The 26,073-nt window shown below is 42.3% G+C and overlaps 1 protein-coding gene across 6 annotated transcripts in view; it reads right to left on the bottom strand.

The window, feature by feature from the left end:
- Positions 1–26,073, bottom strand: part of NUP214 (nucleoporin 214) — an 81,597-nt gene that overhangs the window by 28,523 nt on the left and 27,001 nt on the right. For 2 of the 6 annotated variants that reach the window (XM_089535237.1, XM_089535235.1), the window contains exons 17-31: positions 25,210–25,368; positions 23,828–23,931; positions 22,474–22,656; positions 22,038–22,123; positions 20,493–20,576; positions 19,373–19,627; positions 18,362–18,517; positions 17,270–17,378; positions 13,290–13,365; positions 12,539–12,650; positions 10,776–10,887; positions 8,893–8,957; positions 5,788–7,548; positions 3,532–3,605; positions 1,714–1,867 (exon numbers count right to left, since the gene is read on the bottom strand). In XM_089535237.1, the coding sequence (XP_089391363.1) occupies positions 1,714–1,867; positions 3,532–3,605; positions 5,788–7,548; positions 8,893–8,957; positions 10,776–10,887; positions 12,539–12,650; positions 13,290–13,365; positions 17,270–17,378; positions 18,362–18,517; positions 19,373–19,627; positions 20,493–20,576; positions 22,038–22,123; positions 22,474–22,656; positions 23,828–23,931; positions 25,210–25,368 (3,490 nt within the window). Of the gene's footprint in view, positions 1–1,713; positions 1,871–3,531; positions 3,606–5,787; positions 7,549–8,892; positions 8,958–10,775; positions 10,888–12,538; positions 12,651–13,289; positions 13,366–17,269; positions 17,379–18,361; positions 18,518–19,372; positions 19,628–20,492; positions 20,577–22,037; positions 22,124–22,473; positions 22,657–23,827; positions 23,932–25,209; positions 25,369–26,073 lie in introns of all 6 variants that reach the window. The other 4 variants (XM_089535233.1, XM_089535236.1, XM_089535238.1 and 1 more) reach the window with 3 other exon arrangements.

Raw genomic sequence — 26,073 nt, 5'->3', positions numbered from 1 at the left:
AAAGAGATTCCACCTCAACATTAGGAAGAACTCCCTGACAGTAAGGGCTGTTCGACAGTGGAACACACTCCCTTGGAGTGTGGTGGAGTCTCTTTCTTTAGAGGTTTTAATAAAATTTCAACATGTAAAAACATCAACAATCAACTTAACAGTTATTAATAACGGAACAGCAAATCAATAATGGCATAGATATGATAATGTAGAAGAAGGGTATTGAGGAAATTGTATAAGGTCCACAGTGTTAATGGAGTTCTAAAGTTAATCATATCCTGGCATGGTTTTCTTCACATAGAATGTTTTCCTAGAATGCTTAATGGTGTGGTGGAGGTTGTATCTGATGCAAATTATCATTAATGTACTCTATGGAAAGGAACCATTTTTCAGGAAATGTTTTGCCAATTTGTTCTTTTGACTTTCTTATATTCTCTGTGAGTTTCTCCATCAGCCATATGTCACAGGTTTTCCTCCACCAATTTTCTATTAAAAGTTCACCTGTCTTCCAGTTCTTAGCAATTTCCAATCTGGGTACTGCTATAAGGCCCTTGTAGTTTGTTTCCAACTCTATGATTCCAATACTGCAGATCTATTTTTCACATTATCTTTAAGTTCTACTGGGATGTTCAAGTCGTATTTTGGCACAATGGTTGATTCGTGTTCTTTAGCTTTATTCTAAATTTTGAAATTAGTAGTTCAGGTCATTGCAGCAGACTATGCCTGGTCTAATTTTTGCTGAGAGAATTCTCTGTCTTTATTCCAGGTGATGTAGTTTATCTGATTTATGTATTGGCCATCTGGTGATGTCCACGTGTACAGTCTCCTCTCCAGTTGCAGAAAGAAGATATTTGCAATGAATACATTGTTGGCTTCACAAAACTCACTCTCCTGCTTCCATTCTTGCACCTAGTCTGTGTTGATGGCTATATTTCTCCTTATCATAGGAAGTAAAGTGGAGCCAGAAAAAGACGAGACAGACAAAGCAAAGTGGTGGGTAGTGTGAGGTGAAAAGGAGAGGAATGAAAGAGGTGGTCCAGGAACCCGGGATGGAGAAGAGTTGCAGGAAATGAAATGGAACTCTAACTGGAGACATGTTTGAGGAAAGGAAGACAGATGAAGAGTTGGAACCTGAGAGGGGCAGACTTGAGGAGGGAGGGGGAGGTAACATTTTACACCCATCAAATGGGAGGAGGTAAAGATTAATCATACTTAGTCTAAACAGCATTAGGTAAAGTGCTAGGGTGACAACAGCTACTGAATAGAAACAGTAAAGGTGGGTGACTCTTGTGGAGGAACTTTTAAAGACAATAGCAGTGACACCATAGATACCGCATGTTAGTACCAAGCAGAGGAATGCAATGATGAACCCCCTTGCCAGAACATCTCTCATCAAGAAAACACTATGGTGAGGCAATTTAAATGGTCTTCTTAACTGTTGGGAAACATGAAGGGTTTAAAGGAAGGTTAGAGACTGGAGTGTAGTCTGAACAGACATTCATTTTTAAATGGCAGACCATTTTAACAAATTCTGTTCCCAAAGCTCTTCCTTGGAGGTGATATAAAGTGAAAATTCTATCTAGGACAGACTATTCACACAAGCTAGCCACCAGCCATGTTTTACTGGAGGTAAACATGCATGTGTGAACAAGCCAGATCTGAGAAAGAAGAAGAGAACCGAAAGAATGGCAGAAAAAATCTAGCTCTTGACTGTGTACTTACTCTGTGTGGCTGATGAGCCAAATCCTCCACCGCTGGAGCTGAACGGATTCTTGTTTGCTGCCTCGTGGCTGGGTTTTCCTCCTAGGCCACTGAAGAATCCCCCACTTCTGCCCACACTGCTTCCAGATCCAAATAGACCCCCACTCGAAGTCGGCTGCTGAAAAGATGAACAGAAAGGAGGTGGAAAGCAGGCTCACTACTTTTGGTGAACTTCATTTTGCCAGCAACTTGAACCAGAAGTCCCAGAGATCTACTGCACATGTATCAGTGAGCTTCAATATGTCTCCTCTTTCTTTCTTTCTTTCTTTCTTTCTAACTTTATATTTATTACATTTAAAAACATACATAGATATTGACACTCAATCATAAACATAAGAAAAAGTAAGAGAAGAAAAAACATCCTATACATACATAATACCTATAAAAAAACTAAAGCTAGACTAACTACTCACTAAGCTAACTTAATACCATAGACACAATCTAACTGATTACAAATTAACGTAAACTAAAACACAAAAGAATTCTGCCCCCCCGACTGTAATGTGGAAAAAAGAAACCTATACATAAAATTTATGTTATTCTGTCATTACAGATCTTATTATACCAACATGCTAGGCACAAAATGACAAAATATTACATCATTAGTTGTCTTACTGCTAAAACAATTCATAAACAGTTTCCAACCTTTCAAAAAGTCTTCAACTGGTTTATCTTTTATCATCCTTGTCAGTTTAGCAACAAGTAAATTCAAAAATCTTTAGTTATGTAATTTAGTTCTTAGCTTTTTCAATCAACCATTCTAAAAACTCTGCTGGGTAAGACCACTTTGTTCTTTGAGTGGCAACCAGATGCAATCTGAGAAGTCCAGAGGCCAATCAGATGCATTCTGAGACGTCCACAAGCAGGATATGAATGCAACAAAACCGTTTTGCAGTTGTGTTCCCCCCCCCCCCCAAAAAAAAATTATGATGAGAAATGTACACATACACATAAAATGCTTTGCCTCCAAGTACCACATGGCTAGAAAGAGGAATAACCTGCCTATATAGATATCTCTACATATTTGGAACACAACCACCAACATCCTGACAAAGTGCAGGCCTTTGACTAACAACATCATTTCCCCCAGTATTATTTTTAAAACCTTTGCCTGATGAAGAAGTCAGTGGAGCTTTGAAAGCTTGTGACACATATTTTATGTATTTTGATTGGCCCAACAAACAGATCACTATTTTGTGGATTTTGAATGTTATACACATACTGTGACACTGGAATGAAAATAGTTAGTACTTAGTCTAATATTTTTAAAAAAGGTGGCCCTGGTGGTGCAGTCAGTGGTTAAACATTGGTACTTCAGCCACAATGTTATAAATTCGATCCTAGAGGAGGGCTGCAAGGACCACTTGGCCTTCCATCCTTTTGTAAGTCAGTAAAATGAGTACCCAGTTTGTTGGGGGAAATTGACTTCCAGATTATAAACCACTTAGGGAGTGCTAGTACACTAATAAGTGGTATAGAAATATATTTGCTATTGCTACTTGCTATCTATGGAATTCTTCCAGTTGCCTTTTAAAATTGCACAGGTTGGTGGCCATCATGGCACTGTGTGGCCATGACTCCCACAGTGTGACCACGTACTGTGCAAGATGTACTTGTAGCTCATCCTAAATGCACCAGTACCCCAGCTCATGTACCCCAGCATCTGGCACTCAAAGTATGGAAAAGTTATTTTTTCAATTAGGAAAAAAAAACTAGAACCAAGTGCAGTTTGTCTATTAAAAAAAATCAAAAGGAGAACAAAAAAGAGAGAAAGATTACCTGGCCAAAGAGGTTACCACTGGTATTACTGGCTGCTTGCCCAAACACAGAACCTGGGTTGCTGGAACCAAATGCTAGAAAGAGGAAATGAAATAGGGTAGTGAAGGAATATAAAGAGAGCCAGTTTAACCATGTTGCAGGTGATATGCAAAGGTGTAATAAATTACTGCTTCACTACCTAACTGCAATTTCCATTTGCTTTTGCTATTGCTCAGAGGCATTCAAAAAAGCAAGATATCAATCAAGGATGACACCCTCCTCTACTGGACACATCTCTGACGGACTATAATTCCCATTATCCATGACCACTGGCTATGCTGACTGGGGATGATGGGAGTTCTAACCAAATATATCTGGGCTGCTTCAGGAGGTTGAAAAAGGAGGGTGAAAGATGCCTCAGAGGTACCATTTTCCTTTCTGCAGAACAATGAAAGAAACCACAGTGTTTGTCACTTCACTCCAAAATGCACACTTTTCAATCAGATACAGGCCCTTTCCCTGTAACAGGCCTGTTCCTGATGGTAAACCCAAATGCCTCATCCAAATCTGACACTTCAACCTGGAAGCCAAGCAGGGTCCCTTTTGTATCCCTCCCCCTGGACAATGACATTTATTACTAAGTTTGAGGAAGAGGGATTCTGAGAAACAGCAGTTCTAGTTCATTCCGCACTCTCCTGCTAGCCTGGTGGTCTTTCTTTTCTTACTTTGCTCTTGAAGTGAGTGTGGCCCTTGCCTGTTGTGGGTTGGGGGACTCACATTGTGCACAAAGCATTATGGTACAGCTTAAAATTGCCATGAAGGAATTATTATTTTATGATTTCTCACTTATTTAAACAAAACTGTATCTAGGCCTCATGTAACTATTCACCCCAGCAGCCATGCCAGGGGATATGAAAAAGAGATTGCAAGCTTCCATGCTAGAACTTAGCTATGAGATGTGGGTGGACTGGTTATTCTGCTTCCTCACTGTCAGCTCCACAGTGCCTAGGCCCAGAAGATGTTGAAAGGCCCTCTCTCCATCTTAACTGCTACCATCTTGACCTTGGAGGGAGAGAAGGAGAGGCAGGCACAGCTCCGCCATGACTAGGACCAGAAGAAGCTGAAGGACTCTCCTCCATCTTAACTGCCACCACCCTGGCCTTGGAGTGAGAGAAGAACTGGCAGTATCTGCTGAGCTTGATCCTCTTCCCCAACTGCTTTTGTGTTATGTTTTTTAAATTGTAAGACTAAGGGCAGGGCACTGTCAAATTAACTATCTGTAAACTGCTCTGAGAGCCTTCGTGGATGAAGAGCAGAGTATAAATACTCTAAATAAAATAAAATAAAAAAGTTCTGCTTCTCATTGTGAGAGGATTTTGCTGTTTGTGTGCATGCTAAAAGCTACTCCAGTGTACAAAGGGTTCCTCTGTTTAACTTTTAAGGGCTGCTATAAAACTCCTTGCTTGCAGACATACTTTGGACCTTGTCCTAGGATGGGGAGCGTGCACACAGAGAGGAGACAGAGAGACTTCCAAGGCACCTCTTTCTATAGGATGGTGTTCTCCATAGCAGGATAGGAGAGGCCTCAGGTTCCCGAGCTTTACTTTAAACACACACATTGCCTTACCATTTAAGGATCCACCATGGGGTGGGAGGGGGTGCTGGTTCATGCTACTGGGTAACAATGATCCAGAAGGGAACCTAGGGAGTGTTTTTGTCTTTCTAACTGTGGGAGTAAAGGAGGGAAGTCCTAGAATCAGAGAACCTTAGATTTGTAACATATCAATTACAAGAGAAGTTGAAAGAGATCACTAACCCTGTACTATGGAGGAATCCACAACCTCCAGACAGGGCCAGCTCTAGAAATACCTCCCTGCTCTTGTCCTCCCTCACACCAAAGAGCTGTCTTGCACCTCCTGCCCTGTCCACCCATCTTCCTTGCTGCTGGGAATGCTGTGGGCACACCCATGGGAAGGTCCCCTTGGGCAGAAGGCCTTCAGAGTCCCTGTGGCCCATGGCAAGTCAGGCAGGGTGGGGAGGATGGTAAGAGTCCCTTCCTCAGATTCCTCCCCTTCATGAACAGCCAAGAGTCCCTTTCCTGTTTGGTCCCACTGCCACTGGCAGTCCCAGCTGTTGCACAGATAACCTATGAACAGCTGGAGGACCTGCTTGAATTTTTTTTCCCATCAGGGCTTGAATGCTATCTCAGTGTCCCTGGGAACCAGAAGACATCCCTTCCCAACTTATAATACTTATGTACCACCATGGCTCTGTTACCTGAAGCCTGACAGAAACTGAATGCAGCTGAAGATGTTGGGGGAGCGGTGGCAGCAGTGGCACTCCCGAAGATTGGCATGGTCTGTCCAAAGGTGGAATTCTGCCCAAAAGCTGGGGTCCCACTTTGGCCAAAGAGCCCAGTGGTGGAGGAGGAAGAAGGCTGTCCAAAAGAGAAGGAGCTGGAGGTGCTTGTGCTGGATGGCACCCCAAAAACATTCCCACCACTGGAAGGGGAGGCAGAAGAAGAAGAGGAAGCTGCCTGTCCAAATGCAGGAGTGGCTCCAAAGGCTGCTGAGTTGAAGGTGAAACCGCTAGAGGTGTTTGCTGGCTGGCCAAAGGTTGGAGCTTGCCCAAAAGCTGGATGTCCAAAGCCTGTGGTGGTGGCAGTACCAAAAGCTGAGGTGTTAAATCCAGTGGCTGCTGCCTGAGCTGTGACGGTGGAGGTGGGTGGTGGGTTGACAGCAGGCTGACCGAAGGGTGAGGATGTCGTGGTAGTCACTGCAGAGAGCTGACCGAACATGGGTGCAGTCTCAGAGGTCACTGGAGCATCAGTCACAGGCTGGCTGAAGGCCGAACCTGATGATGCAGCACTGGACACAGGGGGCTGCTCAAACACTGAAGAACTTGAGGTGGCTGTAAACGTAGAGGCCCCTGTGGCTGGTGCCTGGGTTGAAGTACTTGGGGTAGAGGAAGGTAGAGGTGTGCTGGTTGCTTCAGCCAGTGGTGAGGCTGCATCCGTTGAAGGCTGGTCTGAAGGGGTGGAAGTGGGAGTCATCTCAGCCTTCAAATCACTAGAACTAGCAGTGATGGACACAGCATCTGTTGGGGTGGGTTTCCCTGAAGAGGCAGCAGGTCTTCCTGGGTCTCCAGTTGTGGGTGGCAGGGTGACTAAAGTGGGCAGCATCTGAGGAACATCTGGAGCCTGCAAGTGTGGCAGGGGTAGTTGTGCTGCTTCAGTCGTATCACTCAGAGGGGCCTTCTCAGAGGCAGCCCCTGTAGCTTTGGTGTCTTCCTCTCCTTTGCTCACTAGTGTGGTTGCAGTGGATGTTGTGGCTGAACTCAAGAGGCTTCCAAACGAGAGGGCGTTTGATGTAGGAAGGGGTGCCAAGGGAGAGGAGGGGGCTGGCACAACACTGGCTTGCTGAATCCCAAATGCAAAAGTAGATTTTGCATTTCCTGCGGAGGCTCCTAGAGGAAAGCTGGATGGAGAACCTGAGCTGACCAACTGGACATTTCCAAAGATCGTGCCAGAGCCCACAGCTGTCAATGCTGAACTGGTGACTGTTGTGGATGTTACAGTGGCCTCCACTGGCTTTGCTTCTTGCAAAGAGCTTGCAGGAGTAAATCCAGAAGGCACAGTGGCTGCTTTGGGCATCTGGGTACCAGCCACATTAGCAAAGGGAAACTTGGCTGGGGCAGGCTTAGCGTTCTCATCTGTCTGACTGACTCTTAATCCAGAGAAGCTCCCAATGGTTTCTCCAATCACAGGACCCTGAAAGAGGTGGTCTCCTTGTTTCACCAAATCATCATCCAGCTTGTTGCAGGTGTTGTTGGAAATGGAAGTCACAGCCATGCCAGTTTGGCAGTTTGCCTGGCACGGATCACCAGAGCCAATGCCTGTCATGGAGGTTCCTGGAAGACTGGCTGGTTTTGCAGACCCAAAAGCAAACAAACTCTCTGGGGCAGCTCCAAATTTCATGTTCCCACCAACTGAAAAGGCATCAGGTTGGTTCAGCTCCTTTGCAGGGATGGTGGCTGCTACTAAGTCAGAAAACAGGGAAAACAAATTCATTTTTAGAAGGCAATCATTCACGGATCATTACTCTCACAGTTCAAATGGAATAAGAGCTCAGTGACAAATTTTGCATGCAGAAGATTCCAAATCCAATTCCTGGGATCCCATTAATCAATTTTAATTAACTAATTCTACTCCTTCCTTTATTATAAGGTCTCAGAGTGGCATGCAAATAACATTAGTACAAGCAGTACAAGTGAAAATTATACTTAACACATTAACCATTTAAAACAGGTTTTAAAGGTTGTTGTTAACTGCCTTTGAGTAGACTTCAACTCATGGTGACCCTGCAAATGAGACCTCTCCAAGACACCTTATCCTCAACTGCTCTGTTCAGATTCTGCAGGTTGAGGGCTGTAGCCTCCTTACTGAGAAGTTTACATCCAACCGATGCAAAGCATTTTGAAGTAAATCAGTTAGGCCTCAAACTAAGACAAGATATTTAATAAATGGCCATGTTTTTACTTGACATCTAAATGAAGCCTGTATTGTTGCCAATCAGACGTGCAAGAGGAGGACATCCCACAATTGGCCATATCTGAACAGGCCCTGACCTCACTGGTGGAACAAAGGAGGGTCCTCCAGCAATCATCAGGTAGGCAACCCCAGAATGCCCACTCTCAGAGAAGGCAGTCAGCTATACCTAAGCATGATTGTCTGCTCTGAGGCTTACATCCTTTCAAACAGCCTTTCTTCACTTCATTGGTGACTGGATGTCTCATAACACAGGAACATAGCAGAATTATTTTGTCCTCAGAGGAAGGTGCCTGCCAGACCTCTGTGTGATTACTGCTCTGGATGTGGTTTTAAATTAACCTCCCCAGGAAGGAAGTGCAGCGTGGGTAGGGGCAATTATGAATGTCTCCACACAAGTCCTATCAGCACAGAAATACAAAATAATTTGAAATTAAGAAAAAATCCAGATCTTGCTGGATTATATAGTACAATTTCCTGCTTCCAAGGTCTATCTAGTCAAGCATTTTGCTTCTACCATGGAGAAACCCAGAACATGCAGAGCCTGAAGGCAAAGAGCTCTCTGTTAGTTTTCCTCTCCAACAACTGGTATTTAGGAGATATACTGCCTCTGAAACCAGAAGGAAGGTTTCCTACCCATTGTGAATAATATAAATGTTACTGTCACTGCTTTCCACATCCAATTTCACTTTGATCCCACCTCCAACTATTCCTGCTGTGCTCGTATGTCCAACATTGTACTCCATGTACCTGATGAAGTGGCTGGTAATCCACAAAAGCCTATCCTATAATGTATCTGTTACTCTTAAAGGCACCATACCCCTCTGATGTTTTACCTGGTAAAACTGCAGGGCCAGATGCAGCAAGGGAAGAGGTGACCGCAGCAAAGTTAAATCCAGGCCTACATTTCAACAAAAACAAGGGGGAAAACACTATGATTTATTACAAGGTTTTCTCTCTTTCTGGGAAGTATAAAAATGTGTGGAGAGATGGAAGAAAGACAGTTACTCCTTATACTGTATTTGCTTAACAGTTGTGACCCCCTTCCTTCCAAAGACTGAAACTATAACTTGGTGCATGTGCTAAGAATTCATCATCCAATCTTTTCTGTCCCAAGATTTACAATTTGAAATATATCCTCTTAAAATCAGAATCTCTGAAATACAACTATTCCCACATTAAAAGCTGGATCCTATATTCATAGTTAGGTTAAAATACAAAAGCCCTTTTTAGTTCCCCATCTCTGGAACTCTCTGAAATACTTGTGTATATACAGGTACATCCCCTTTGCCTAAAGGCATCTACTGCAAACCAAGATGTTTTGGACTACAGCTCCACTAGAGCTCACAGAACATTGACAATGCTGTAAGGATCATGGGATTTCAGATCCTAAACCTATGAAGGATACACAAAAACATGGAGGTTGTGGAAGGCTGTCCTACCATATTTAGAGTTGCATAATTCAGCCTCCCTTCATTTGGCAGCCTTCATTCATAAGCTGCCTCTCAATTATAGTTTTCCCCCAGACATGATTGTACTATGAACCATGGGATTCCTCCCTTTCCCTGTGTGAAATATGCCCTTCTCAGAGTTCTCCCTTATGTAACCATAGTCTCCAGATGGCAATGGGATGATTTAGACACTTCAACAAGTAGATTATCAGCTCTCCCCCTCCCCTCCGAAGCTACAATACAGCCAGTCAGTTGCTGAATCTTTTCCTGGTTCAATGCTCTTGTGCTGAATTGGCTGATGTGTGTGCCTCCCACTCTCTGTAGGAAACTGTCACCCCATGTTCACAGGCAGACTATGAGTAAATAATATGTCCAGTGTGGATATTACACGGAGGGTTGAAGATTCCTCACTATCTGTTTTCCCAACTCTCTTTGCAATGAGGAGCAAGGGACAAAGGGGTACTGAGCAAAGCATTGTGAAGCATGCTATTCCAGTGCTAGCAGAATTCCTGCCATTATGGCAAGGAGTTTATATAAAGGGACAGGCCTCTATTTTGCAAATAATTTAAGGAGTGGGAGGAATAAAAAGGGCAAGAGAGACTGAACGTGCCTGTCTCTCTCCCTCTCTCTTTCCCTGTCTCTTCCTCCTTGAGCACTTGTGTATTTGTTTTTCCTTGCAAAATTCAACAAGAGCCAAGGTATCCCAGCATCCCAAGTAGAAGCCAGACAGTGATCTGAGCCATCATACATTCTCTATCCTTCTGCTCCCACCTTGTGTTTAAACATTCTCCAAGGGGCTTGAGACAACCTACAGGTTCTCTCTCCACTGTATCTTCACAATGAGCCTGTGAGAAGTAGTCAGACAGGTCAAATGAGGAAGATCCAGGCCTCTTCACATCCAAGTGGAGATTTTAACCTGTGTAACTCAATCCAGCACTACAACTCAAGAGTTTTTCAACCAGGGCTCCTGGGAAAGCTAGAGTTCTGCAAAAGGTCATTAGTGGCGCTGTAAGATACTGTGATCGGAGAAAAAAACCCTATTTTTTAGCTGCAAATATAGTAATTTTTCTGCTAGAATTTCCTGAGAACTGAAAAATATTTCAAGGGTTCTTCCAGAGTAGAAGGCTGAGAAAGGCTGCTGTGACTGCTACCACTCTAACCACTACACTACACTGGTGTTCTCTCAAGTGCAATGCATATGGATGCTGCCATAATACACACAAGGTAAAGTGAAGAAGAAACGGGGCATACAGAGATGCTACACTGACCCTGTGGAGGGAAGTGTGAACAGCTTGTTGAACTGAGCACCAGTGGCTGAGCCCGATGGTGTAGAGGATGAGGTGACAGCCGCAAGTGTCTTCATGGGCCCTAGTCCTGGAACTGCAAGAACAGCAGAAGGTTATGGGAAACACAACACAAGCCTACAGATGCAGGGCAAAAAGCATTTTACATCTCAGCATCACCTCTTCCAGGACAAGTCTGGAGTCATTATTATTTGCAACTTACATCCCAAAAAGCTCCAAGTGATATCTATGGAACTTTTTCCTTTTCCCATAACTTCCATTCTCTCTTCACAACAACCTTGTGATGTTGCGCAATACAGTGACGGGTCTGAGGTTATCCTGAGCTTTGTGACTTAACTAGGATTTCAAACTGGGCTTCCCTGGGTCTTAGACCATCATCCATGGTCCTACACCGGTCTTCCCCAACCTGCCCCCTTTGTATTGTAACAATGAGTTAAACAGAGCTGGAGGACAGTAGACTAGCGAGTCCACACTAGGTGGATTCCACTTATAAGCTATCATCACATCTACTAATCAGAAGTTCAGCCAACTGGATGGATTGTTTTATAGCCAAAGTACTATAATCCATATAGAAGGTAAAACTTCCTCATCTCCTGAAGGATGTTTGTTGGGGTTTTCCCAGATATGCTTGTTGGATAGACCAGGCTCCAGGGTGGGAGGGGACTGGCAAACCAGTCCTTCCTGAGAGACTTGGAATGGAGCCCTTTAGGAAAGTGATTAAGATGGATCTCTTCCGGCGGGCTTATCCCCAGATCTTCTGTAAATAAAGGGACATCCCACTCTGAGCATGTTAAGTGGACCAGATGATGATATACTGATTTTAATGTGATGTTATGATTTTATGCTGTATTTTATATGAATTGTATTTTTATTTTTATAATTGTAAGCCCACCTCGATCTGTAGGGAGAGGAGGGAAATACAAATAAACTATATTATTATTATTATTATTATTATTATTATTATTATTATTATTAGACCATCCAACTGAAAAGGCAAATGATTCCATATAAATGGAGGATGTAGATGCTATTAGGTAGAAACATCATCTAGTAAAGTCTCAATCCACTGGCTCTCTCTTTAGGATTCCCTGTAGCAGCTAAAATATGTTTTTTTTCTCATCCAGGAATGCTTTGTTTCGAATGCTTTCTTCCCAGTGTCACATGGACGGAAGGAGGAGGGACCTGCTTGCATAGATATCCCTCCACAGAACAATACAACAACACTGTGAAAAAATGCAGGCCTGTGACTAACATTGTCATTTTATAATTTGTTTTCTCCTGTATGATTGTTTAAACACCGCTGTCTGATGAAGACGCCCGTGGAGCTTCAAAATCTTGCATTATGCATTTTGTGCATTTTAGCTGGCTGAATAAAAGTATCATTGTTTTGTGGATTTTGGACATTATTGTAGTTTGCTATATGGCCAACACCACTACCTCTGGATATGTTTTTTGAGATATTTGGTTTGCTTTCTTTTCAAATATTGTTTTTGACTGTTGTAAAACTTGCCCCCTGCACAAGCGTGCTCATGGCTGAGGGGGAAACCCCCTCTTCTTCTTCAGTGGCCCTGTTTTTACTATCGTTCTGTCAGCACTGACCAGTTGTATTTGCTACTGCAAAGAGAATGAATGATCCTCTCCTACTTTTCCTTCTTACTATTACAAGAACCACCTGCAAAGAATTAATCGCACTTTTGCAGCATTTCTACCTGTTGGTCTGAACTGACCTGAGCTCTTTTTAGCAGCTGATGATGTCTGACCCGTGGAGCTGATGGTTACAACTGCCGAGGCTGCCGAACTGGATGGAGGCTGCCCCTTAAGGGAGCTGGGCAAAGGTCCCTAAAACATAAAGCAAAAATTATCAAGAAATATGCAGTGTCTGAAACATGACAGAATCACAGAACTGGGAGGGCCTGCAAGCATAATCTAGTCCTCCTCCCTGCCTTGCAAGAATGCACAACTAAAGCATTTTCAAAAGATCTCCAACCAACCTCTGTTTAAAAACATCCACAATTCCACTGAAAAAAATCCCTGCAGGTCCCAGGAGGGCCACGCATGAGCAGATGTTCTCATGGATGGTGTAGCCATTAGATTCCATACACAATTCAAGCACACTTTTATACTATTGTATAGTACAGGGTGTATCTGCATTGAAATGAACAAAACCACCGCACACAGAAAACTAACATAGTAGGGAGAGGTCTGTTAAAAACCTTATGGTTTTGAGTGAGTGGCTGGAGTACAGGCATTTAACCACTGCGCCACAAGGGCTGTCATACTCTGGACATATCATGAGAAGGCATGACTCATTTTAAAAAAAGAATAATGCTAGGAAAGGTAGAAGGCAGGAAAAAGAGAGGAAGACCAGCTAGACAATGGTGAGCCTTCCTCTGAAGTTTGGAAACAAAATGTAAGAGGACAGGAAGAAAAAAAGGGGGGGGGGGGTGGAGAAACAAAAGGCATAAGGAGATCCAATACCTGACTGGCTTGATTGGTAGCCACAGTTGCCAGAACCTGGTGAACAGCTTGAGCAGCCGACTGAGGAACTGATGATCTGGAAGAGGAAGGCAGGGGAAGAAATGACTTTCTAGTTCAAACACCAGAGAACTCAATGAACTGAGCACAATAATAATAATAATAATAATAATAATAGGATTTATTTATATCCCGCCCAATCACTGGGAATCTGGGAGGCTTACAACAGTGGGGATAATACAAAGCAATAACAATAAACATGAACATAATAAAACAATATAACATAGCAATACATAGTACTGTAAATCATAACAATAACAACAACATCATAACAATTCAATAATAACAAAGGATAACATAAAAGATTACATTCATATCAGTAATGATCAAAAGGAAATCCCTATTTCCAACCCCTCGTTCAAAAAATAATGAAGCAAATGTCAATAAACAATGAAATAATAAAACAAATACAGCATAGCAAGTTACAAGATTACAGTTAGATATAATCTACCACCCTAAAACACTGAGCTGGTCTTGGGCTGGAGGGGAAGGGGGCCTCTCTCACTTGTCCTACATTCTCCTCCTGGCAAGTCCATGGCTGGGGGAGAATGTAAGACACTACAACATGAGAAGCTGCCTTATGCAGAATAAGACCACTGGAAACTTTGGCTTGGGGATCTGGGACCAATTTCCCACAATGGTTCTGTTTTTAACATTTTTAAAAAGTGCTGCAATGGGAGGAAATAGAAACAACAACAACAACAAATTGGCATCCAGGGGAAGTTCATGAGGGCCCTGGGACTGCAAAAACAAACTTGCGGGAGTATTTGTGAGTTGCAGGCTTTAGGATAGCACAATTGCACAACTGAGTTACACTAATTTTTTTGCAACTCTTTAGAGTTTCAGAAAAGGGTTATTCCCAGTCCTGCCTGGAGCTTGTGGGGACCTCCAGCATAATGCATACTGTCTACTGTTTAACTATCATCCTTCCCTTGACCCCTCCAGATGTTGCTGGACTCCAAATGTTATTAGTTCCATTCTACATGGTTGATGGTCAAGGGTTATAACCGGTGTAGGCTCACAGGTTTTTTTTAAGATTACCTTAATAGGATGCACATACTAGCCCATATAATGTAGTGCAATTATTCACATGCCATGTAAGACAAATATCAGAATGAAAAAAAAATTAATCAAAGACCAGCAGTAGCCACAGAAAAATATTGTGTCCATTGCATCGCAACATAGTTCATGCCTCTGTTATTTCCATTACCACATAATCCTCTGAGGAGACCTGCTGGATAGTTTACATCAGATGAGATTAGAGCTCAGAATGTGCCTAAATACCCCAAAGGCACCAGATTTCATCTACTCTTGGATGCCAAGTAGGGTCAGACCTGGTTAGTACTTGGATGGGAGCCTGCCAGCAAATACCAGGTGCTGTACGTTCTATTTCACAGGAAGGAACTTACAAAGCCACTTCTGAATATTCATTGCCTAAGAGGACTCTATGGAATTCAAGGTCACCAAAAGTTGACAAGTCACATACACAGAGACAAAGATGTTAGCGCTATTGTGCGAAATGCTTAAGCGGTGCACTTGGATAGCCACCAAAGTGCTCTGTTCAGGCTGGAGAAATCTTTCTCCCTCTCCCAGAAGCAGCAAAGAAGACAACAAGCTGATATCTTCCAAAGGAGACATGCTAGATGGATACACTCTTATCAGGGAGGTCATGGGTATGAGTTTGCAGGAATTAAGCAGAGCAGTAGAGGACAGGGAGTCTTGGTGGTGTCTCATCCACAGGATTACCATGGGTTGAAATTGACTCGAAGGCAGTTAACCACAACAAAAATAAGAAGCTGCCTTATGCTGACTCACACTAAATTGACCTCTCAGATTCTAATCTGTTTCCACCAGGACTGAGAATCAGATGGCCCACAGGAATTAGGTGCTTTTTTTTTGTAGCTCCCAGGTTTTGCCCAGACCCACCAAATCTCCCAGCCCTTGTCAAAAAGTGGCTTTATGGGGAGGTAGGGGGGTGTCACCTGATGTTCTTAATTTGTCCAGAGGTGTATCATTTACCCCAGATCCAGACCACAATATGGATTAACACCTGGAACAAAATTAAACGAAGCTCTTGGTATTAAAAATCTTCGAGTGACTGTCCTTCTCAGTTTTGCTTGGTGGGAAGAGGCTTTTTTGGTGGCTAGGGAGGCTATAAACAAACAAACAAACAGGTTGGCTGGGATGGATCCTCTTTGTTCTCCCTCTGGTCTATGCAAAATACTCCTATTCTGTCAGGCTTTTAGGAATGGACTCTGATGGTCTTTGGGTGCTGTCCTTCTTGCTTTTTTTACTGTTTTAAGCTACAAACAGTTTAATTCCTTTTAAAATCTCTTATGCTTTTGTATAGTTTTTTAATCTGTACTTGTTTTAATAATTTTTAAGCTGCCTTGAATCCTATCACTGGGAAAAAGTGAAATCTAAAGGAATAAACCAGAGACTTTGAATTAAACAAAACATGTAAAAGCCAGACACTTTCATTAAAAAACAAAGCTCTCTTCTTGTTAGTTGTTTTCCATCTTGCCTTGCAAACATCCCTGAGTTATCTTACAAAGACTTCCTATAGATATCTATATCAAATCACCAAAAGGTCACCTGCATTAGAAAAACACCAATCTCTCATCTAACACACCACAAAATATGCAACAGCAGATGTGCAGCAAAAGAGTAGGTGAAGCTGTTCAAGAGATCTAAAATACTCTGGTTTGTTTTGTTGGTGATATCTGTTATCCAGGCTCAGAAAAATGCCATGGCAGAAAGATGCAAGGTCAACATGACAGGAGACACTTCTTGTTGTGACTGGAAGGCTGGAGGGAACTGTCCTTGTGGGATAGGGTCATCAAAAATACACCGTGTTTTAAAGATAAGCAAGGGAGTCAAGAGTGTTTTGTTTACTCAAGGTAAAAAGTCCAGTGAATACAACAAGCTAGCTAGATCTAAGCAAGGACAATCAGCAACTGGCCTACCATTATGGGACTGCTACAATATACGAGCATACTTCAGGTAAGAAGGACTCTGACAATTAAGCTCTTTTTTTTTTACGAAGTCCTTCTATACCCCAAGTCCCCCTTTTTGTTTTCATACTCTGTCTAGCAGTAAGATTTTTTAGCAGCATTGGGTGAAGGAGGGCTGGAGAAACATAAACCTTTGGGATCAGATTGCAGCAATGTGTCTATAGTAAACAGTGCATTAAAGCTTGATTTGGGAAAGAGTGAGATTTTGCTCTAGCCAACCCAACTGTAATGATGTGTAAGCTAATTGCAGAATCCCTTGCATGAACAGCAGAACAATAAACAAACAACAAAAAGGAAGAGCAGATAATAAGCCAGTCTCACAAGCGACACCCAGCATGTTAAAAAAAGCATCTATCAGTAAATTTGGCCACCAAAATATAAATCATAAGAAAAGTGGAGACTGATGAAATAAAGAAAAAAAACCCTCCAAATTAACAAGTTGGAAGAGAGCACATGGACCATCCAGTGCAAACCCCAGCAATGCAGGAAGACACAATCAAAGCACTCCCAACAGATAGCCATCCAATCCGTATTTAAAAATCTCCAAGGAGGTTCTTTCTAATGCAGGCCTTTACACACTGGTTGCTGAAAGGGATTGGGCCTTGCATTAATTTGCTATTTGGTCTATTTGTTGCTTTTTCCCCAATGCTTATATTTTAACTTTAATTTTAACAATAGTTTAAATTACATTTTAACTTGTGAATTTTTAGCTATTCACAACTGTTGTAAGCTGCTTTAAGTCTTGGACTGAAAAAAAGCTGAGGCATAAATAAATACAACCACTATTACCTACCAATTCATCTTTGCCTTTCTTAAGCAATGGACCACTGAATCTTCCTGTAGGCAGGGAGGCATGAGCCAAAACAGGTCACTTGAAAGGCACAGAGAGGAAACAAAGCATTCACTCACCCTATGACTGCTGAAACAGCTGGGGGAGCAGAATTGTTCTTCAGTTCTCGCACGTTCACTACCTGAGGGACATTCTTCAGAGTTGACTCAGTTAAGGAAGTGCTCACAGCTGTTAAATATAAGAGAGAACAGAACATCACAAACATCAGTGAAGGTGTGCACCAAATGATCAAAAAATGTTTAAACACAGACTATAACCTATCACGTGGCCACATGGTATGTTGCTTGAGAGATGTGGTTAAGCTTGGGCCTGGGCTGTGCTACTTCAGACTGCAGATGGGAACCAACAAAGATGGGATACTGTCTCTAGAGTTATAAGCTTTCTAGTTAAAGATCTCAGTTTCCAAAGCGTTACTGGAGGAAGCACCTTGGTCCTGAACACCCATGACAAACTAGAATGATAGAATCATAGGGTTGGAAGAGACCGCAAGGGCCATCCAGTCCAACCCCGCCATGCAGGAAATCTAAATCAAAGCATCCCCGACAGATGGCCATCCAGTCATGTGTGTGTCTGTGAATGGTAAATCACATTGTATGCTCCTCTGCATACTATTTTTGCTCAATTTCTTTAAACTTGTTTAAGTTATACATTTGCTCAATTTCTTTTAATTTGTTTAAGTTAACTAAAGTGTATGTTTTTAATACAATGAATAGTTTCATTTGGTTTTAATGCTGAATTTTTATATGTTTTATATGTTTACATGTTATATTTCTAATGTGTAAGTTACCTTAAGTCCCAGTCTTGGGGAAAAGGTAGGATATAAACTTAACAATAATAATTGATGGACTGTAAAGCCCACTAAAGATAGCCAACAAAGTCAGTTGTGAGGAATTATGTTGTCCAACAAGAAGGCAGGGTCCCCCCCCCCCCCCACTTTTATCATCCTGACCTGGAGAATTAAAAAAACTGTCCCATTTGGTTTGTTGTATAAATAGAGCACTCTATTCTGCAAAAGTTCCTTTACTCCACAATTGATTATGGAATGGTTTTACAGAATACAGAAAACTTCACAAAATTTTTTCTTATTCTGTTACAAGAAAAAAGCTGATAACAAGCAGGATTTGTGAACATGAGGACAAAGGAAATGCTACCTGGATTCTGGTTTGCCATCTGTCTTCTCATTGCTGCTTCCGCTGCAGCCTGGGGTGCCGGAATGGTGACGATGGGAACGGGGGCCCCATGCTTCACAGTTTTTGTTGCCAACATTGTGCTGTCTGCCCCTTGTGGGAGGGTTTGTGGTGTGGCTACTGGAAGGAAAAAAGTTCAGGTCCTATTGAGTGCCTGTGAACAAAAGTCTTAATAGTTTAGACAAATGAGAAGGACAGGTTGCTTACATGTAACTGTAGTTCTTCAAGTGGTCATCTGCGAATCCACAAAAATGGGTTATTCTGCGCCTGCACAGCAATTTCAGATCCGCAGGATGTGACAGAGGGGAGGATGGGCGGGATTTGTGTGGATTTGCAGATGACCACTCAAAGAACTACAGTTACAGGTAAGCAACCTGTCCTTCCTTGTGGTCTCTATGAAGCAAACAAATGGGTTAGACTGATAAGCTAAATGTCTCCCAGAGGAGGGAGTGTTCTGGCAATAAAGGTAATAAACCAGGAGAAAACAGTGTGAGTGTCTATCATTGACAGTTGTTAATGACAGGCACAGAATAACCCATTTGTGTGCTTCGCAGAGACCACGAAGAAAAACTAATCTGGCCAAGTCATCCTGTAACCCAGTGAGTGGCTTCAAGCCAGTCACTGTCTCTCAAAGTAGCCTACCTTGCAGGGTTGTCATCATGATAAAATTGCAAGAGGGAAGTCATAGTTAACACTGCAATCTTATGCATGTCTACTCCGAGCAAAGTGCTAATAAATGCTGTTATGTTCTCAAACCTATATAGCATGGAAGCCTAAAGTACAGCATGGTCCCACATTAAGCAGAGTGCTGACTTGATGGTCCATGAGGTCCCTTCAAATCTGTAACTATGAAAAACACTTGAAAATTATACTGGATCAGATCGCTCATGAACTTCTCTCCAACTCCAACAATGAACAAAGGAATTCTATGAGCAACATGAAACAAATTGAAGAGGTCTTCTGGAGTCTACTCACTTAAAGCACCCACTGGGATTTGTGGTTTGCCAAGAGGCAGGGGCTGTGCCATCAGACAAGGCTGAACTGAGGAGGTTCGGACAACTGGGGCATGGCGGGCCACCGGGAGGGAGCCAATCTCCTCTTCCTCCTCTTCATAATCTGCACCTCGAATCTCTTCATTCTCAAGGGACTGGGCAGCTGAAGATATGGAGCTAATGTCATCCAAATCTTCATCGTATCTCAAGGACAGGAAGGCCGACTGAGAAAGACTGGCTGCAAAAGGTGAGAACAAGTAACCATTTTAAGATGAGCAGTAGAGGAGATGGATAAAGAAAAGCTGTGTAAGGGAATTCTGTGGTCTTGACTAGTTAGGATCATTCAGCAATTCAGGATGAGTAACTTCTCAGGGGCAGAAGGCCACAAAGAAATCCAGTGTTTAAGGAGCAGAGCTGTTGGCTGAAATTTAAAGGATGCTACTCTAGTTCCTGTTGCCACAGTTGTTGCTAAAAATTCAGAAACCATGGTAGTGGTTCTCTGTGGTGGAGGAAGGATTCAGGAACCCAATACCAGGCACAGCATCTTCTTCTCTTAATAAATCTCAAGCTCTCTAAGGAAGCAAAATGCACTGGGACAGCCCAATGAGGACTGTATATGCCCAGCAGACAGGAGTTACAGAATGTCAAGAGTCAGTGGGAATAGAAGAACTGTGCACTGAGAAGAGAGAAGAAGGTTAACAGGACTGCTCAAATGCTTTTCAGATAATAAACTAAGGCCCCATACAGACTACCAAAATAAAGCTGCTTCGGGTCACTCTGGAGGTATGCTGTTTAAACGATGCATCTGGAAGCTGCACCAAAGTTGCGTGCCAATCCTTAGGACTGGATCGTGGCTTTGGCATGGCTTCCGGACTCTTAGGGCACATGCATCATGTAAACAGCATGCCTCCAAAGTGACCCGAAGCAGCTTTATTTTGGCCTGTCTGTATGGGGCCTAAGAAAGCTGCCTGGTTAGCAACTTGAGACAAGAACATTCTTGTTAAGAGAATGATGCTAAACAGCAACATGGTGTTGAGGCTTGAGGAAGGGAAAAGAGCAAGGAGCCTGCTGGAAACCCACTTTGGCCAAGTTTTGTGGGATACCTGGTGCAGTTGATCTTACAGGTGGCACCTTCCTCTTTGATAGGAAGTTCCTTAATTGAGCCTGCTTCACAGGGGACAGTTTGGCTGAAAGAGAAAAGGGGGGGGGGGAATCATTTGAACAACAACAAGCATTATTTATCAAGCATTATAGTATGCAGGTTGAATCATATACTCCATGGGCTGCATGTATCCACCTCAACTTGTGGCTAGAACCATTGGAGCCTCTAGAGCCTCTCCCAATTTGTATGTGCCAAAAATGTGGGGACAATCACATCTCCAGAAGCCTTCTAGAACACAACTGTATTCTGAAAGTAGGTATCCCGCACCCCTATTTTAGCAGAAACCTCACATGTTAAAAATTTGGAAATGGCCTGGTTTTATTGGTAGGAGTAGGGTGGCCTGCTGACAACAGAATATAAAAGTCATGAAGCTGGATAAGATGAAAGACTCATAGTAGCCAAACAGCTCCATAAAGGAGGCCCACCAGCAAGGTCCAGGACATGGGGAAATCGCTCTAGAGCTTCTCACTTTGGCCCTGAGCATTTTGTATCTCATAGCCATCCAGCTTCAAACAATCCTGACTACTTGCCTCCATTTTCAAGGCAGATAAAGTAAGGCTGCAAAAAAGCAACACGTTTCCTGTGTAATTTATCTAAGGAGATTGTGAATGAGCTTCCATTTGACATGCTTCCAGGCATGGTCCTCCTCAAATTTAGCTTTAAAATGAACTATCCAATTAGTAACCTAGAGTGCAAGGCATTAGACTAGAATCATAGAGTTGGAAGAGACCATAACGGCCATCCAGTCCAATCCCCTGCCATGCAGGAAGACATAATCAAAGCACCCCTGACAGATGGCCATCCAGCTAGCATTCTCTTGCCTGGGGCAAAAATAGACTCCTATATCTTAAAGCAGTGATGTCCAAACTCTGTCCCTCCAGGTGTTTTGGACTTCAGCTCCCAGAAGCCTCAGCCATCTTGGCTAATGGTCTGGGAATCTGGGAGCTTCTGGGAGCTGAAGTTAGAAAGTTACCACAAGGTCTAAATGAGGTAGAGACAATGTTGAAGGAAATACATTTGTCCCTCCATATCAATGGATTCTTTATCCACTGATTCAAGCATCCACAGCTTGAAAATTATATATACAAACATAGTTTGGAAATACTGCTTGCTCCTTATTGGTGAGTTTGTATGACTGTCATAGCCTTTGCTTGCTCCCTTGCATGTTTTTGCAGGAATTCTATATAAAGCTGGTTTAAACTGACTGTTCAGTCTACCAAGCCAGAGTCCATCTGGTGCTGCATTGTTAAACATCTGACTTTGATCAGTCTTCATTCATTCACTTTAAATGGTTAAAGAAACCCTTCAGGTTCTTCACAGAAGGCATAATTAAATTACACATGGCAGGTTATGACTATGTTTTTGCACTGCAAGCTGCCCTAAGTGTTCCTAACACAGAATGATAGAGTACAAATACATATCCACATGTACGCTATAACATTTGCACACATATTAGCAATATCCATGGCAATGTCGTTTGAATTACCGGCTTGTTTTGGTGACATTTTGCTAGAAGACTCTATAGTAGCTTTGGTCAAGGCGTTACTCAAGCTCTCCAGCTCGCTGTCAAGGCTAATTCCGGGAGAAGTTGACAAAAATAGCACAGAAAGGAAGAAGAAGAAAAGAACAAACACAGTTACTCACAATCCTCCTACCCAACATTTTTAGAGGGGTCAAAGTACTTTCTAATCTTCAGGATAATTCATTAGGGAAATATTACTTAAACTTCCTCCAATTCTACTTGATGACATTTGTATGTGAGGATCGTGAGACCCTATTAAGATAGGCATTAATCCTTCCAGTGACCTTTTCTAAAAGTTAAGGAGACTGTCTCTTTCCTTATGTCAGGAATTAGTATATTCTGCACAGTTAGAAGTGAAGCCACTTGCTAGAATTCTTTGGACGCACACACACACACCTACCTTTGGACACTGCTGTGGGAAGAAATAGGACCTGAGCTTTTCCATTGAGAAGTCTGGTTGTACAAACGAAGATCTTGTAAGCTGTCCACCAGGTTCTTCAGCCTTTTTCTCTGCTGATTGATGATCTCCCGGTTATTAGTCAAGGTGTTGAACAGAGTTTCTCGTTCGGGTACCATTAAACGCCTATATTTTTTGGTTTTTTTAAGAAATAAAATAAAATGAGGGGAAATATCAGATGCCTAATTTTGGCAGCGAGAAAGAGACAAAGGAAAAAGAGATGAAGGAGGAAGAGGTGAACATGAGCAGGCTTAATTACAGGTTTTGCCTGGGGACTACCTAAAGAATATTGTACTGTCAATATTATCAACCTGTAGAAAAGAAAGCTAAAATTACAACTATTAGTGACGGACCAAGCACCCAGTTCAGCAAGTATCTGTCAGTGGTTAGCAGGCAGATCTATTACAGTAAGCACCAAGGACATTTTTAGATCATCACTAGGCAGACATCCACTCTTGATATATTGTGACTGATAGAAAGACCAGCATGGCATTTCTCTATGTCAGGATACATTTTAAGAGAATTCATTTTATTCCTGGATTATGAATGCATTCATTCCAGATACTGGAATGAACTAACTCAGTGACAGACATCTGAATTCCTCTTTGGTGATTTCCCTCTTTTGCCATTTCTTATACATGTTCTGTTTAAAACTTAGCTTAGCTTAAAGTTACGTAGTCATCCATCCTGGTTGCTTGAGACACCTCCCATTTTTCTTCCTCACTGGAACTGTTTTAAACTGTGCCTTCAGTATCTCCCTTTTGAGAAACTCCCATCCGTCCTGAACTATCTTCTCTTTTAGTATTCCTGATGACAGGATCACCTTCAGTACTTCTCTAAGTTTACTTAAATCCGCTCTCCTAAAGTCTAGAATGCGTGTCTGACTATGCCTGGCTTCTCCTTTCCACTGTATAATAAACTCCAGGAGAACATGGTCACTTCCACCTAATGATCCCACCACTTGCATCCCATTAACCTAGTCATCCCTGTTGGTTAGGATCAGATCTAAAATAGCTGACCCCCTTGTTGCCCCTTCCACCTTTGGGACAATGAAATTGTCTTCGAGACTAGTGAGGAATTTGCTAAACCTTGAGGATTTGGCTGAGTCTCACTTAAACATGACCCTGCTTTGGATATTTTGCAGTCTGCTATCTCAAACTTCTTCTCAAGATAGAAAGGATCTGTGATAGCTATCCATTCACATGGTCTTTAAATAAGATATGCTGAATTCAAAGAACAAACGATATCATTCCACAGTATAAGCTAACAACTTTTTCCTCATATTCAGGTCACTTACTTTTGCTTTTTCTGTTGTTCCAGATGCCGGTCCCATTCTAAATCCAGAACATCATTCACATCCTGTACAGCAAATTTCACGTATTGGTGCAAGCGTCGGATTTCCTGCCCAAAGATGGGGGGGGGGGGGGGGAATCACCTCAAAGTCATTTTAATTCACTCAGGTTTAAGTTTAAATTATTTTATTTATCCAAGTCTTTTTTCTTCCTTCCATAAGATTACATAATTATTGTCTTTTTTTGGACAAAGTTATACAAAGGTATAGTCCACCCTTGCCTTACGTGGGGATCTGTTCCAGAGCTTCACACACACACACACACACACACAAGGCAAATCGTGCATATACTCAAGTAACACTCATTTGAATAGGGTGCACCCCTGCGGCGCATGCCATGGGCCTGCCCCCCATTAATTATATTAGGGTTGACCTCGAGCCCACGTATGGCGAGCCTGTGTATGGTTCAGGCACACTGTACATCACTTTTTTACAAATTTGGAATCTAGACTTCTCCTGTAGTTCTCTGTCCTCTTTCTTTGACAGATTCAGCATTATTATTGCTGATTTAGGCCTGTTACAGACAGCCAAAATAAAGCTGCTTCGAGTCACAGTGGAGGTATGGTGTTTCAATGATGCATGCGTCCTAAGAGTCCAGAAGCCACACCAAAGCCATGCTCCAGTCCTTAGGGCTGGAGCATGGCTTTGGCGCGACTTCTGGACTCTTAGGACGCGTGCATCATTGAAACACCATACCTCCACTGTGACTCGAAGCAGCTTTATTTTGGCTGTCTGTAACAGGCCTTAGTCTTGTCAATTTTGAGTCCTGCATAATTTCCAAATTTTTGAATCATTTTCATTAATTTGTCAATATTTTCATTGGGGTCTTCTGGGCCGATTGACAGGTTGTAGGCATAGGCTCTTATTGTATATTTATGGCCTTTGACTAGAGCTCCTTTAATTTACTTGTTCTCTCTTATCTGATAGTTTAATACTTCTAAAGTCAAGATAAACAACATGGGGACAGCAGGCATCCTTGTCTTGTCCCCTTCGTAATTTGACAGCCTTTAGCTTTCTCTCCATTTACAAATTTTTGTGCAGTTTGGGTCTTGTAAATAGTCTGTATCCAATTTGCAAATATTTCACCGAAATCCATCTTCTTCATTATTTCTGTCATGAATTCCCAATTTACCGCATTAAAGTCCTTTTCCGCATCAAGAAAGATTAATGTTGACCTTTTCCATGAGTTTCCCCCTGTAATATTCCATTAGATTGATCCAGGTTCTGCTGCTGTTATCCCTCTCCTTCTCTTCTCAACTAAGCTTTGATCCCTATGCCTGTTTGAGGTTTTTTCTTATTATTATTACCTGAGGCTACTATGATCTTACCTGAAGCTGAGCTTCACTCTTGGGGTCTAAAGGCTTCTTATAGAGCAGGTGCAAGTACTCAGAGTTGTGTGCTCGCTCATCCTTCTCTCTGGCTTCCTCAACCCCTGCAAATCCCTCCAGCAGGTTTGTCTTCAGAAGGCTGATGTCACCATGAAGAGACTACAAGCAGAAGGAGACACCCACCAGAACATGATGAATTCCTTGTTCACAAGCAAATATGTGACTTTTCAAAGAAATGCTTAATTACCACATATTAAGAGTAACATATACAGAGATGATGCTAGCATTCAACAACCATGCAGTGCAAATGATCATGAATTTTAACATTTCAGGAGGGGAAAAACAAGAACACCCTAGTCAATTTTGGGGCTTCTGTACAATCCTCTGTATAAAAAAATATACAAAACAACATTTACAAACAAACACTGTGAACAATGGGACTGAAATTTGGTATCTCTGTCCCTCTAGCACTTTCAGAAAGAAATAGGTAGCAAATAGGTAGAGTGATGTTTTCAAAGATGAGGAACATATTGAAAGTAACATAAATGGAGAGAAAGATTGAGCTACCATGATGAGATGAGTTTGCATGTTGGACTAGGACTTTGAGAGACCAAGAATCATATCCCCTCTCTGCCATGGAATCCCTGGGAGACCTTGGCAAGTCACACTCTCTCAGCCTCAGAGAACAGCCATGGCAAAGCATACATACTCTATGAGTATATTTTAATGATTTTATAGTGTCTGAATTCCTGCTTTGACAGGTAAATCCACTGGGTGACCTTGACCACTCTCTCATCTTCAGAGGCAAACTCCCTCTGAACATATCTTGCCAAGAAAAATCCATGATAAAGTTTCCTTTGTGTC

The sequence above is a fragment of the Sceloporus occidentalis genome, unplaced genomic scaffold, assembly GCF_023333645.1.
Source record: "Sceloporus occidentalis isolate IW3139 unplaced genomic scaffold, rSceOcc1.0.p SCAF_8, whole genome shotgun sequence".
Taxonomy (NCBI): Eukaryota; Metazoa; Chordata; class Lepidosauria; order Squamata; family Phrynosomatidae; genus Sceloporus; species Sceloporus occidentalis.
The sequence above is the reverse complement of the archived record's forward strand: the minus strand, read 5'-3'. Positions and strand labels throughout refer to the sequence as shown.